Source organism: Varroa destructor, unplaced genomic scaffold, assembly GCF_002443255.2.
Source record: "Varroa destructor unplaced genomic scaffold, Vdes_3.0 BEIS01000001.1, whole genome shotgun sequence".
Classification (NCBI taxonomy): domain Eukaryota; kingdom Metazoa; phylum Arthropoda; class Arachnida; order Mesostigmata; family Varroidae; genus Varroa; species Varroa destructor.
In genome coordinates, this window is record NW_019211454.1 from 67,163,730 (window position 1) to 67,177,006 (window position 13,277).

Below are 13,277 nucleotides of genomic sequence, written 5' to 3' on the forward strand. Positions count from 1 at the left end.
CCATGTTCACGAAAACAGGTACGCCCGATGGGTCAGAGTTGAGCGATGCCTTGGCAGGCCGCCGCAGAGAACCCATAGCTTGACCAACAAGCAATGGCAACGAATTTTTCTCTGAGCAGAGATATAGCTTCGTATAGAAGAAAAGAAAGAATAACATCGGCCAGATTTACAAAATAAGGAGTGATGTGGTCGGCAGAAAGGGCGGCAGTAGTGGTAGAAACGTACACTAAGAAATCTAGGACCCGCGACGATAAACGACATTCCTTTGATTTAAACCAGCCCTTCAGCCAGCGTTTCGTCCTGCAGGCGGTATATCTGTGTCTGTACGTGCACGTTCGCGCATTAATGTTCCAATGGATGCGACGACACACATACAAATAGCAGATATTCTGCGCGTGAAACCGTTCTGTTTACAATACGGAATCAAAAACGAACAAGTATTTATTGTTCATCATAGCGTTTGTTGCTATGACGCTTGCAAGACGCGGTTAACGCGTCCGAAGCAGACTCATCATGAACTGCCATTTACAAACCACCGGTTGGACCAGCAAAGGTGTAGCTATCTGAAAATAGGGCAGATAACGGTTACCGCCATTGTGGTCGAGTGACGCAAAATCAGCTAGCCCATATATATATATATATATATATATAAGTGTATAAAAGGTAGAAATAAAGCTAAATCCACATTGACCCGTAAATTCACAGGGATGTGCACAAATCGCCAGGCCGATAGGCCGAGTAGCCGGAAATTCACAAGGGTATAATAATGTAAAGTAGATTTAACAGCTCCACAGCCTTGTGAAGTATGGATATTTGTTATTAATAGATGTCGCTGATGCTGCGGTAGGTTTTGCGTCCGTCAAGTAACAGAGCTGATTAGTATAAGCAGAAAGTTTTAATCAAACTTAACTAGCTAGCCACTAAAGAACATAATTGCTTTGACAGTTTTTTTAAAGACCTGACAGTCTAAGTTATAACCTAGAAAGCAATGCTATAATGATTTCTATGGGCTTAAGTAGTATCAGACACTACAATCTAAAATAATAGTATTACCACATATCCATATGTGCAATTTGTTAAAATTATAAATATACGTATTAATGGCGCGTGTTTGTTTTACCTAATGCTCAGTTATATTCAAGCCGTCTGGAGAAAACAAAAATTCGACGACATCCTGTCCCCAATGATTAGCGTCCGATAACTAAAGCTGTTGAAATCCATTTTTAAAACCATCTGTATGATTGAATAACATATAATATCCATCTTCGTGTACTTGAGCGTGCTGTGAATACGGCACTTGACACAAATCATTTTCCATTGAGTGGAACCGAAAATTGACTTTCACCCTTCTTCATTTTCTCGTGCTTGCCATTCTTCCACTGCGTTCTTCATTCTATTTGTCTGTTACGTCGTTCTTTATCCTTCGGTCATCTTCATTCGTGTGCAGCAGTAGCAATAAGCCCTGCCGCCGGCGTCGCTCGATCTATGTAACCTCTTCATATATAAATGCTAGCTAGCTAGCTAGAAGCGATACGGTGCGATGCAACGCGATCGATGTCAGAGATGCGGTACAGCGGAAAGCGCCGGCACAGCGAAACGATTGTATGGTAACCGGCACGTGTCTTCCATTGACTGCAATCACGCTCTATTCACATACAACACAATGAATGTCGCAGCGTTACGCACCGCGTCAGACAAGCGACCACCAAGTGCATAAAAACAAACGGCATCGGTAAGGGATCACTCACCCCGCATGATTGCCCCGCAAGGTGCCGACGTTGATGGTACGGATGATGCTGGTGGTGACGGTGATGTTGCTGTGGGCGACTGCTTCCGAGAGGATGCCCCCGATTCTCGCTTCTTACCCTAGTCGTCGATAATTGCAAAATTGGCATAACAAAGTATGAACAGCAGAACAGCTCCTATTTGAGCCAGGAAGATAAGCACCGTTCATTCGAATAATATCACAATAAAGGAGAAAATAAAAGTTAGTAGATGAGGAACAATGGCGAGCGCGTATTCACTCTGGGATATATCATTATCATTGTACGCGAGGGGTCCAAAAGAGAGACAGTTTTTAAGAAATTACGCGATTCGAGCGCTGAACATTGTGCTCCAAAATGGGAGTCCTATCGAAATTAATCGACACTAAAAATTATCCGAGCTTCACTTATTCAGATGAAACTGCAACGTAAGTTTAAGATCCGGTAAATGAGATATATATGATAACAGAAATGTATAGGATTCTCAGATCTTTCGAAACTCGCATTGATGTGTGGAAAGGAAACAGCTTGATTGAAACATCCGAACCTGAATTGACTTCAACAGAAATCAATAATCTGAGTGCTCGATGCGCCCTAATCGTTGTGCTTACTATTCATTGTTGTGGCAAGCAGTAGCATACGTACGGTGAGAGAAGACTCAATACGTGATCTTCGATATTGCAGCGCGTTTATTATATTGTGCCATTGAATTGGTCGCCATAGAACCTGATGTATACTAAACAACTAATTGCTAATAACCATATCGTTAGAATTGTATGAATGAAGGGATACGTGCTCATATACATATATATACTAGCCTTCAAGATCCTTCAGTTAATCCTGCGTCAACCAAGCGAAGCGTCAGTGAATCATCACGCTATAGCAAGTCGACGTAAGTGGAGGTGTTTCATATAGATTATTGTATCTATTGTAGTTAGTCCACAACATTTTTATCATTACTATTATTATTATTATGGTTGACACATACTATTATCGCCGCTATATTTGCTCACTTAAAACAATTAAAGTGCCCCGTTCATCTAGCATAAACAAGCACGAACCTTCTTCAATGGTAGTTAAGGGAAGAGCACTGAACTTAACTGCTACGGTCACCTTTCGTGCCAGGCAGCAAAAGCAGCTTCGTATAGACACACATATGTATGTACATATATACAATTGCTGCCCGTAGTACCGTTTGGTCGAGCTCAGGTGGGGCAAGCGGTATGTTACATCTAGATAAAAATCCCTGCAAATGTTTCTTGGAAAACAAACAAATTCATGACACTGTCGCGTGTTGTACGTGATCACGCGCCCTATATCGTATAAGTACAAGTATGTACTCACTGAGGCCTCACAAGATTATCGCTGCGAACCGCGATTGTGGCGCAAGTATGTTTGTAAACTGGATAAAAGAGTATTGTCATTGAGGATTTTTATACTCTTGTGTTTGTGCTTCGCCTGCGCCGGCCAAAAACCTTGGCTATATGACTAATTTAATGGAGAACGTACCACCTGATTCTGTAAAAAATTGTGTAAAATATTGTTTGCGTTCGCAGTAACTGACGCGGTCCAGTTCCATAAGTTATAGAAACAACAAATCAAGTAGTAAACGGTACGGAAGTCAGTTTAGCTTTAGTACATCGACAAGCTGTATCTAAACACAGAATTTCTTATATTAACATATGGACAAAAACGTGTTATATATATATATTTTTTTTTACAGAACTTAAATTTAACGCAGTGGCAGAATATAAGTTCTGTCCACTGTGTCATAATACAGAACGAATTACTAGTCACACCATAAACGCTCCATCATGTTACGCTTGCGGATCGTGAATAGAATGCCAGTACAAAGTAAATGAAGCTTCGATTCATATATGACTATGTTGTGTATTTGTGAACATTGGTGCTAAGTTCGTTGTCTTTCATGGCCGGCAACTGTATTTTGTAGGAAGCATCTGATCATTTCAGATATTTGTCTTTTTAGGCGAAATGGAGCGTGAAAATTAAGGGGCGCCACAAGGAGCGGAACACGCCGGTGCGATCAGTGACTGCAGCTAAAAGTACCGTCCCTGTTTTTCGTCAAAGAACTACTTCCTTGTATAAAAAATCATAAAAGCTTAAGGTACGTTCAAAAAAAAGACAGTCCAATATTACAAAGACTACGATAAATCCAGCACGCCCTGTCAAGTATTAGACGAGTCTTTGACGCTATTATAAGAGCGGGCACTATTATAGGGAAGCGTTATAGATACGAATTTTGTGATGGTTATTGTTATACAAGTTTAGTATTACTATTATTATTATTATTATTGCTAAATAATGAGGCAGAATAAACAGACAGTACGATCAAATATGAACCGAATACAAGAAAAAAATGCATCAAAGTACGGCTGTTTCAGGCGTTTGAGCTTTAGCTACCCTTGTACGTAACATAGAAGATTTCGTTCATTAGCGCGTTAATCTCACTTACATTTACTGCCCTGAATAACCATTTTCTTATGTAAAAATTCGTTCAATCGTTAAATTACGCGTTTGGCACTGCACGAGCCATGCACGTTGGCAACAATCAACGGCACTTTTTACCTTTGCTCACTGCCTCACGTTGTGCTAGCTAGCGGGTCTAGTGACTATAATGTTGTCCTCGGCCCCTCTCTGCCCGTTGCCCCCCCCAGAAGTTGACTAGTTCAGATAACAGGGTTTTATGCCGACTTGAAATCGCTGTGTGGCCTCGTGGTGACCATGTACCACTATGGCAGTCGATAATAAGCACTTGAATTACGGGCGTCAAGTGCGCTCTTGCAGATATCAATCCGCTGCGCGGACGAACCAACCCGCAAGAATACCCAAATAGATGATCCTCTAGTGGTGTCGTTTCAAGCCGCCCTAAATTCTGTGGGTATATAGAACGTTACGACGGCCGATATATAATCGACACGTGTACCCGCTTACTATTACGACCTAATCGAGTGATTATTGTGCTTTTTGGCATTGTAATGGCGAACCCGTTTATAACGGATAAAAAAGCGCGCGGCTATTGAAAACAACTACGGTGTTAATAGTGGGGCGTCCATTAAGAAAAATAGAAGTTGTAACACGTATATATATATATATATGAGTTGTATATTTTAGCATAGGCTAACCAGTATGATATTTTAATATGAGTGGCCGTCAAAGTTTCGCCTAAGAACGATACTAAATACATTCAAATCGTGTAACAATGACAGAAGCGGTAGAAGTAAATTTTATGTTTGGCTTGTGAAAACGATTGCTTAGTAAATTTTCTACCAGAACGGGCAGACAATGTTTCACGTATTCTTAGTGCACGGCGTATTCTAACAGTGTTCTTTTGCAACGATTATATTCACCATTACGTCAGCTTCAATTATATTGCAAGTTTTGTTGCACGATTAAATGAAGACAACGTCCTTCTAAGTCACGATATCAGGAATATTGATCTGAACACACAGGTGAATTCCTGGTGCTTGTGTTGTATCCCTAAATCGAACGAAACTGGTTTACCAGTGGCCAATCTTACTGTCTTCAAAGGCCAAAGCCCATATATTCATGTAGTTAACTACTTGGTGTTAATTTTTTTGACCAGATGGTGCGGACACGCGATGACCTGGCGTCAGAGCATCCACTCAGTGGGGAGTGGGCTTCCGGCGAAGCGCAGCCTCCCCTATCACGGTTGTTAGCACAGTTGACATCAGGGCGACCCCCAGCACCGCACAAGGCGGGTTCTGTCAGCTCTATTTCTTCGGATGACACTGCAACGTCATCAGCAAGTAACCTTAGCCCCACTGCGTCAAAAAGAGCTTTACTAACAGGTGAGCTAAAATTCTGTTAGACACATTTGTACGATGCACTCTTTGATTGGTAAGGCTGTTTTAGTGAGTATGAACAAAATCTCATTCGCCGAAACCAACATTGCATTCGGCAGTGACAAAGACACCATTACGTCTATGCCTTATAGTGCGCAGTGTCCATTTCTAATCACGGTTGCATCGTGTCTTTTTACTTTCGTTGTGTTCGTCGTGCGGCTTCGATAACTGACGGTCATATCGATGTACAGAAGAAGATGGCGATTCAAGCTCTAGTTTGCAGGGTAACAGTCACGAAATGTCTGGTCGTCTGTCGTCGCCGCGCAGAGGCGCAACGCAAGGTACCGCGTTACGGCCGACACGGGAACGCGAGCGGGAGCGAGAAAAAGAGAGGGTGCGAGATGACGAAGACAAGACGACCGATGAAGCTGCTGCCGGACGCCGTCGGAAAGCCAACCTTTCATCACGCGAACGAAACCTCCGCCGACTTGAGTCGAACGAACGTGAACGCATGCGGATGCACTCGCTGAACGACGCGTTTCAGGCACTGCGCGAGGTCATTCCTCACGTGGCAATGGAACGAAAACTCAGTAAAATAGAAACCTTGACCTTGGCCAAGAACTACATCATGGCATTGACAAATGTCATCTGCGATATGCGAGGTGACGAGAAACCCTATCAGTTCTGTAAAAAACAGCAAGGTAACGATGATGAAGTGCCGGCACTAAATGTGGTCGGCGTTGCGAGGAATTTAAAGAACACGACCAGCAACAACCAGAACAACAGCAACAGCAACAACAACAGCAACAGCAACAACAACAGCAACAGCAACAACAACAGCAACAGCAACAAAAATAGCAACAGTAATACTATTAACCACCACCATCACACTGGTAGCAATAATCATTCGGCGTCCAATGGTCAGGAACTGGAGATTAAAGGCGAAACTCAGATCGAACATATGAGTAGCGAAGACGTACGGGAAAGTGGTATTGATGACCTAGACCTCGATCACGATGTTGATCGGCTAGATGTAACTGTCAACGGAAGCTTACCAGTTCAAGACTATCCAGGGTACCACGAAAGTTTGAATGATCCAGCTATACTCATGTCTGACTGTGAAGAGCCAGATCGGTTATAAGGCCAACCGAAGTTGACCACCGACAAAATAGGCGTCTTGTTGAAGGCCTAAGAGATGGAGTCTATGGCGAGGAGGAACTCTAGGACGGTAACGATGGTTAGGTATTCAGCGTTGTTGTTACTGTGACGTCTGTGACTGTTTGTCTTGACGTAGAGTGTTTGTGGAGCAGTTGCTAGCCATCTAGATACTGCGGTCTGATGGTTGGGCATTACTCGACTATGGCCTCTCGGCGATAAGACCGAAACACTATTGTTCCGTTTGCCATCCCCCGTTGTTGAGTGCTGCAAATAGCGTGCAATGACGAAACGAGTGCTTCGGCTAACACTGAAGACGGATGCCAATAATCGATCACTGAACTACGTGAGCTATATTACGCCCTATGTGCAATAACGACTAACGGATAAAGCTGAACTGTCAGTGCGTCCGATCAGCGACGCCGGGACTGATCGAATACTGATAACGATGATGGTTTTAATACGCTCTTAGCCATAGAGAAAATTATACAATCAGCGGTTGAACGTAGAAACAGTTTGGACGAGTGACGCTTCGGCGTTAGCGTGCAATAGAGCGATCGCTCAAATACAATCACAAGCACAGATAAGTGAATAATGTATAGATAAGTTACGCACTTTGAAGTAAATGATATCCCGCGAGATTCTACTGGTGAGTAGGCAAAATAAAGAAAAGCAAAACTATCATTTGTCAAGTACGTTTCATCTTATTTGGCGTCTACCGGAAACGAATACTCAATGTTTTGCAAATTTTCTTATCTTATGTTACTATAATGAATTCTAGATAAAAGAAATTTGTCATCGACGATCCAGTACCGAGATAACACCTATCGGCTGGAATAATACTGGACAACTAAGGGCAAAAAAGAAACCGCTATTTGATCTGTTCTAGAGAGATGTCTGGTGCACAGTTAATTAAAATTGGACTCCCCTAAAGTGTATATAATTCTAATCCTTTATGTAGAAAAAGATCTGATGGTTTAGCAAAGGAGTTTTGTCTTGTACGCGTTTGGACTCGATATCTTGATGCTGCTGCTGCTGCTGCTGCTGCCGCCGCCGGTACAATCGACAGGGAGGTCGTTCAGTCATAATTACTACAGAATGATTGATATGATTCCTTATATATTGCTTGTTGACTGTTGTAATAAAATAAAAAATGTGTAAGCATAGAAGATACTGTGACCGAGGAAAAGATGGCTCGATCCGGGTCGTTGTTATTTCGTAACTGAGTTCATTTCAATCATTGCTATAACGTGCAGGTACACCAACCCGTCAATGGGAATCGTGAACAAAGCATGCGTGCAATCAATCAACCCTCGTCGCTAGAAGGAGCGATGTTCCATCTGCTTTAAAGACGTTACTCGCTATAGGCCTTAGGAAGAAACACCGCTTCTCTGCGACTCGCCGAAACTCAATTATAGACGAAACACATTTAATTCTCAACACGTACGTACGTACGTGTGCATGTGTATGTATGTATGTGTGTACAACGTATCAAAGGCAATAAAAACAATACATGACATATATCTACACATTATTAGAAGTACGATATGCTCAACATCACGTTAATATTGGTAAACGCGCGAAGGTGCCGAGTCTGTTTAGTAGGGGGTGGAATGAGTTTTTGTTGCTAGTAGCATTCGTGTACAAACAAGGTCAATACCTAACCAGATAACTAATAGATCATCATCACCACCACCACTACCGTCTATTTTGGCAAGAGCGAGGAACTACTACGATTTAAAAACAGTATTAGTAATCAATTACGTGTAATTGTGAGTTTATATTAATCGAGCTTTTACAGTCCATTTCTACAACAGAATCATACCGTTCCTGGTCACCGTAAATACTGAAAACAAATTTTTCACAGTGCGATAAGCTCACAGATACAGAAAATGTCTATGCGAAAATCAAACGTAGTTAAAAAAAAAAAATGACTGAAAGAAAAAACAGTCCAATAGAGAATAGACGGAACCAGCAACGATTAATGAAGAGCGACTCTAGATGACCGTGCCTAGGCAGTGAAAAGTAGTACTTTCGGCTCTTTTTTTTTTTGTAAGCGGCTAAATCGGCAACAATGAAGGCTGATTAAAGATTGACAATATATCTTGCAAACACGATATTCAGGGAGTTCGGCCATTTAATATAACAGCAAATTTCAGCGCCGCCGCATTTTGTCTGATCAGTACTATCCATAAATTTGGCAAATCGAAATATATCCTGATACAATGGCGATTTCAGTGTTATAGGCTAACTGAAATGAGCGTCAGTAACGTAATAATGAAAAGAGATACTTATGGCAATAATTATAGAAGTGGATGTATCGATAATTTCGTTTTAAAGGAAAAATTTTAAAAAAAAAGAATGAAAAGCAGTGAATTAATAGATGAGATTGATCAAAATGAGATTGTACTGGCCGGCGAAATGGACCTATATAAAACGTATGATGACTATTAATTCAATCAATCTATTCCTTGTTAAATGAAGGACAAAGATACGAAAAGTATCCATCCCATATAAATCTTATTGTGTTTTTATTTATTCCCCTAAATTAAATCTAACTAATTCGTAATATAAAGATCATTAAGTTAATATGTATCAATTAATATCTAACTTTAGATCGTTACGACGGCTATTTTGAGTAAAAATTCTGATCAAGTCTATCCAGAGACATCTTCGAATAAATTTCCAATTTAGGAAAATCTAAGATGATCATTGCTTACTGAGAAAGATCTGTAGCTAGCCCGAAAACAGATGAAGGTATGATCACACTTTCAATGCTAACTATTGCTATACTCGAACGGAAGCAATGATGACATCGCTACGTTGCTTTAACATCAATAACGGAAATTTTATTGGTAGATTTCGCTTTCTCTCTCTCTCTCTCTCTCTCTCTATATATATATATATATATATCTCTCTCTCTCGCTCTTCCTCCCTCTTTTTTACTTGTTTCGTTTTTGTTGTCTTTCCTTTCTTGCTTCCCTTACGCTTCTGGCCCGATATGATTTTCATTTTTCTGTATATATATATATATATATATATATATATATATATATATATATATATATAGTGTTTCCTGTTACATATTGTATACACGTTTTACTTCGTCTATGTACTTAGTCAGTTGGCCGTCGGAGGAAGATTGCCCGGCAGCACAACCTTTATAATACATTAACAAAGGCCGCTCACTAAATCACTGATGAAAGGAAAATGTAAAAACGCCTCTCGGAAACCTTTTGATGTATCGAAGGTATGATGACACTCTGCGCCTGCTGCTAATAGTGATGTGCGGTCACCGGGACACTACCCGAGTAGGTTTTCATGCTAAAGTGAATATGAATTATATATATGTTGTTATTAACAGGATTATGAGACACTATAGCTTAGTGTTGCCCGATCACCCAAGGAATTAATTCAACGCCTGAAGTGCTATGCCAAATCGTCTCCTATCGCCGTAAAGGCATTGACGCCCTACATACGATCGTGTTCTGCAACAATTTTCATGAACTCCAAGACCTGGACATGGAATGAAAAGATGATTTTAAAGGTCACTTTAAAAACGTTCTTGGAACTCAGTGAACTAAATCGTACTGGTGGCGCTTTCCCGCAATTAATTTCGAAATTACATATTCTACTTTTTCATCTACCTACTCGAATTCAAAGGGGTCCACGCTACGAATAGCTAAAACAGTTACATAACTCAATAGACTGGTCTTCAAAGATTTACTAGAAAAATAGCAACAGCCTAATGTAATTTTTTGAAACTATGCTGTACATTTTAGATAGACACTGCCTATAACAACAGTGAATGAATTAGTCAGGTTAAGGGGTAGTAGGATCTACGACCATGACAGGCGCTAAGATGAAATCAATTGCGTATTTAGGTTGGTTGTTGTAGAGTTTTAGCGCCGCCTTTCCAGTGGCTTGTTTCGGTCGTCCTACGGCGAACTAGTTTACACCACAAGTTTAACCCCTAAAGGGGGAATCTTGGAGATTTTGCAATCGTAAAGATTGCAAAATATATAGCCGATAGTAGTCATGGCGAAATCACGACTATCGTTCCTGTTCAACTAGCCTACACACAGGACGATGCCAAGTTCGGAGGGTAACCGACATCGCATTTGTCTAGGCTCGCTCTACCCCTCACACATTGTGCTTTAAAGCAAATTAATAAATGGTAATTAAAAATCGTATGTTTGATCGACCTAGCCTGAAGCTAAACGCCATCATTTTCATGATTTTTTGAAGGTGCGTCATCAGCCCCCATTGGCGGCGCGAGCCCCTTCGGTCGTGTGCTATTTGCTGATTGTTTGGATTTGTTTGTAACAAAACATAAAAACCAGGCATAATATCACAGATAGAATCTAATGATTATGTGCGCCTACTGACAACAACAACAGACAATGATGGTTGTCATCGTAGTAGCAGTGATAGCAGTGGAAGATACAAATGAATTAGCTTCCCACTGCTTCTACCCATACTTCTTGTTAACTAATCATCGAGGAATTGTGTTTTCATAATACAATCACTATATTAGTATATGAGGAATATAATTTGTCACAGTAATTATCTTGTGCTATAATATTTTAAGCGTTTTCATAAATAATAACAATAATACATTGACAATCGGTCCTAGCAACAATCGTAATGTTAATTCATTATGGTAACATTAGGCACAAGCTCATGTGAACTGATGCTTGGTAACAATGTGACGTGCCACTTTGTCACCAGACAAGGCAGTAGCCATATCGTACTGCGCGGACAGGCAACGTTCAACTTGAGTTTTGACGGTAACGGAAATATTGTCTTCCTAGCGACTCGGTGTGTTACATTTTGGGGCTGTAGAAACTATTCGGGAAGATCTTTGCCTTCCCGTAATATAGCGTGGGGTTTACATTGTCGATGGGAGCTAAGTGGAACTCGCCAGGGCCAGTTGGAATTTTACAACACACACATCAGCGTGTCAAACGCCCTTCAGACATTAGACGAGCATGAAATAAACGACCATTTTGCTATCTGGCCAGATTTCGATCGATCTGAAAACTGGAAATGAACTGATCTTGATTGTAACCAAAAGCGATCTAATTAGGTTTCCTTCAGTGGTCAGTTGAGGCTGTGAACCTTCGCGAAGATCAGCCTCGGATCAGAGATGATCTGCAGATTTCATTGCAGCCATAAGAAACACGTTCACCATGCTGTATAGAGGGGTATGGACCGACGCAACTGTTGCGCCCCACATCGAAAAATCTCACTATCGTTATCTGTGCTTCTTCTTATAGTTCTATGATTTTATATATATATATATTATCTCTCCATGTGTGTGTATATATATATATCTATATTGATATACGATAGTCCCACAGATAAATAGCCAGCTATATATATAAATATATATGTTGCTGCTGCCACACCGTCTGCGGTTATGTTTCAGTTTGTAATTTTATATATATGTATATATATATATATATATATATATATATTTGTCAATATCTCACTATTGAATGTATTTGCACTATAACATGAACCTTGATTTGATCATGATCTTGTTAATTGTAAATGTCTTTCGGCGGTCGTAAGAAGCACCGCACCGGGCTCGTAACCAAGACTGTATTCCATTCACTGACCATTTAATCGAACGTGTCCGTCACCTCGATTATGTTCATTGAATTGATCTTTTACATTAAAATTACACTTTTACGCCATTTCTAGCGATCCCGTCTCGTGCGATGCTCCTCGACCAGGCGGGCAGACAAACGGGCAGATTTTTACTCGGATAAAATGGTCAGGGAACGAGATAACAGATGGGAGATTCAATGGTATAGTGATATCGTTTAATATCTCACTATTTATCTCACTTTTCGTCTAGGGAGTGTATCCCTCCTCATTGTATTATGATGATTCCAATGTATCTAGCATTTACTCGTGTATATAGTCCTCTTCCGGCAACAAATGTTACTTGCTCATATCCTTCGATAGCTATACGTAGCCCACCCAGATTACAGGTTAAATGATCGGTGAGTTCGTCCATCTGTCGATTAAGTGCTACCGCAAAGCTGTGAACGACTTTTCCCAGTCTGCTCGTATATTAAGCACCTACTACTAAGCAACGTTATTATTCAAACAAGTAATGTCATGTCTATGTTGCCGTTAGCCATAGATATATCATGTATGTGATTATATGTTCCGCTTAAGATCAGGAAACTCGTTACTCTCAGCAACAGGACATCAAGCGAGTCGTTCTGCTAACGCAATAAAGGGTTGCTTGTATATTGCCTTATATGTGTCCTGAATTACTAATACTTGAATACATGAACCTTCCATCCTTCATAGAATCCGCTGTGTGATTGTCGCTTTACCTCCTTCGTTCGGGAATGATTGACTCTCGTTCGTTCGAATTGACTGATCCCACCCTGTGTCAATACGATCGCCATCTGCTATCGACTTCAGCTTGCCTCACCAGCATGTCCCGATCACTGCACTGTCATTATTATAACAATCATAATCGCGATAATATTAATAACAATTTTTGTGTGTG

At 40.7% G+C, this 13,277-nt stretch overlaps 1 protein-coding gene across 8 annotated transcripts in view; it reads left to right on the forward strand.

Annotated features, from left to right (window-relative positions):
• LOC111245199 (uncharacterized) overlaps positions 1–13,015 on the forward strand; it is a 41,407-nt gene extending 28,392 nt beyond the window's left edge. For 3 of the 8 annotated variants that reach the window (XM_022793209.2, XM_022793230.2, XM_022793247.2), the window contains 3 exons: positions 3,751–3,888; positions 5,368–5,593; positions 5,839–13,015. In XM_022793209.2, coding sequence (XP_022648944.1) covers positions 5,368–5,593; positions 5,839–6,728 — 1,116 coding nt within the window. In that variant the 5' untranslated portion in view covers positions 3,751–3,888 and the 3' untranslated portion in view covers positions 6,729–13,015. Of the gene's footprint in view, positions 1–1,447; positions 2,656–3,750; positions 3,889–5,367; positions 5,594–5,838 lie in introns of all 8 variants that reach the window. The other 5 variants (XM_022793240.2, XM_086991182.1, XM_086990959.1 and 2 more) reach the window with 4 other exon arrangements.
• Positions 13,016–13,277: the final 262 nt, after the last annotated feature.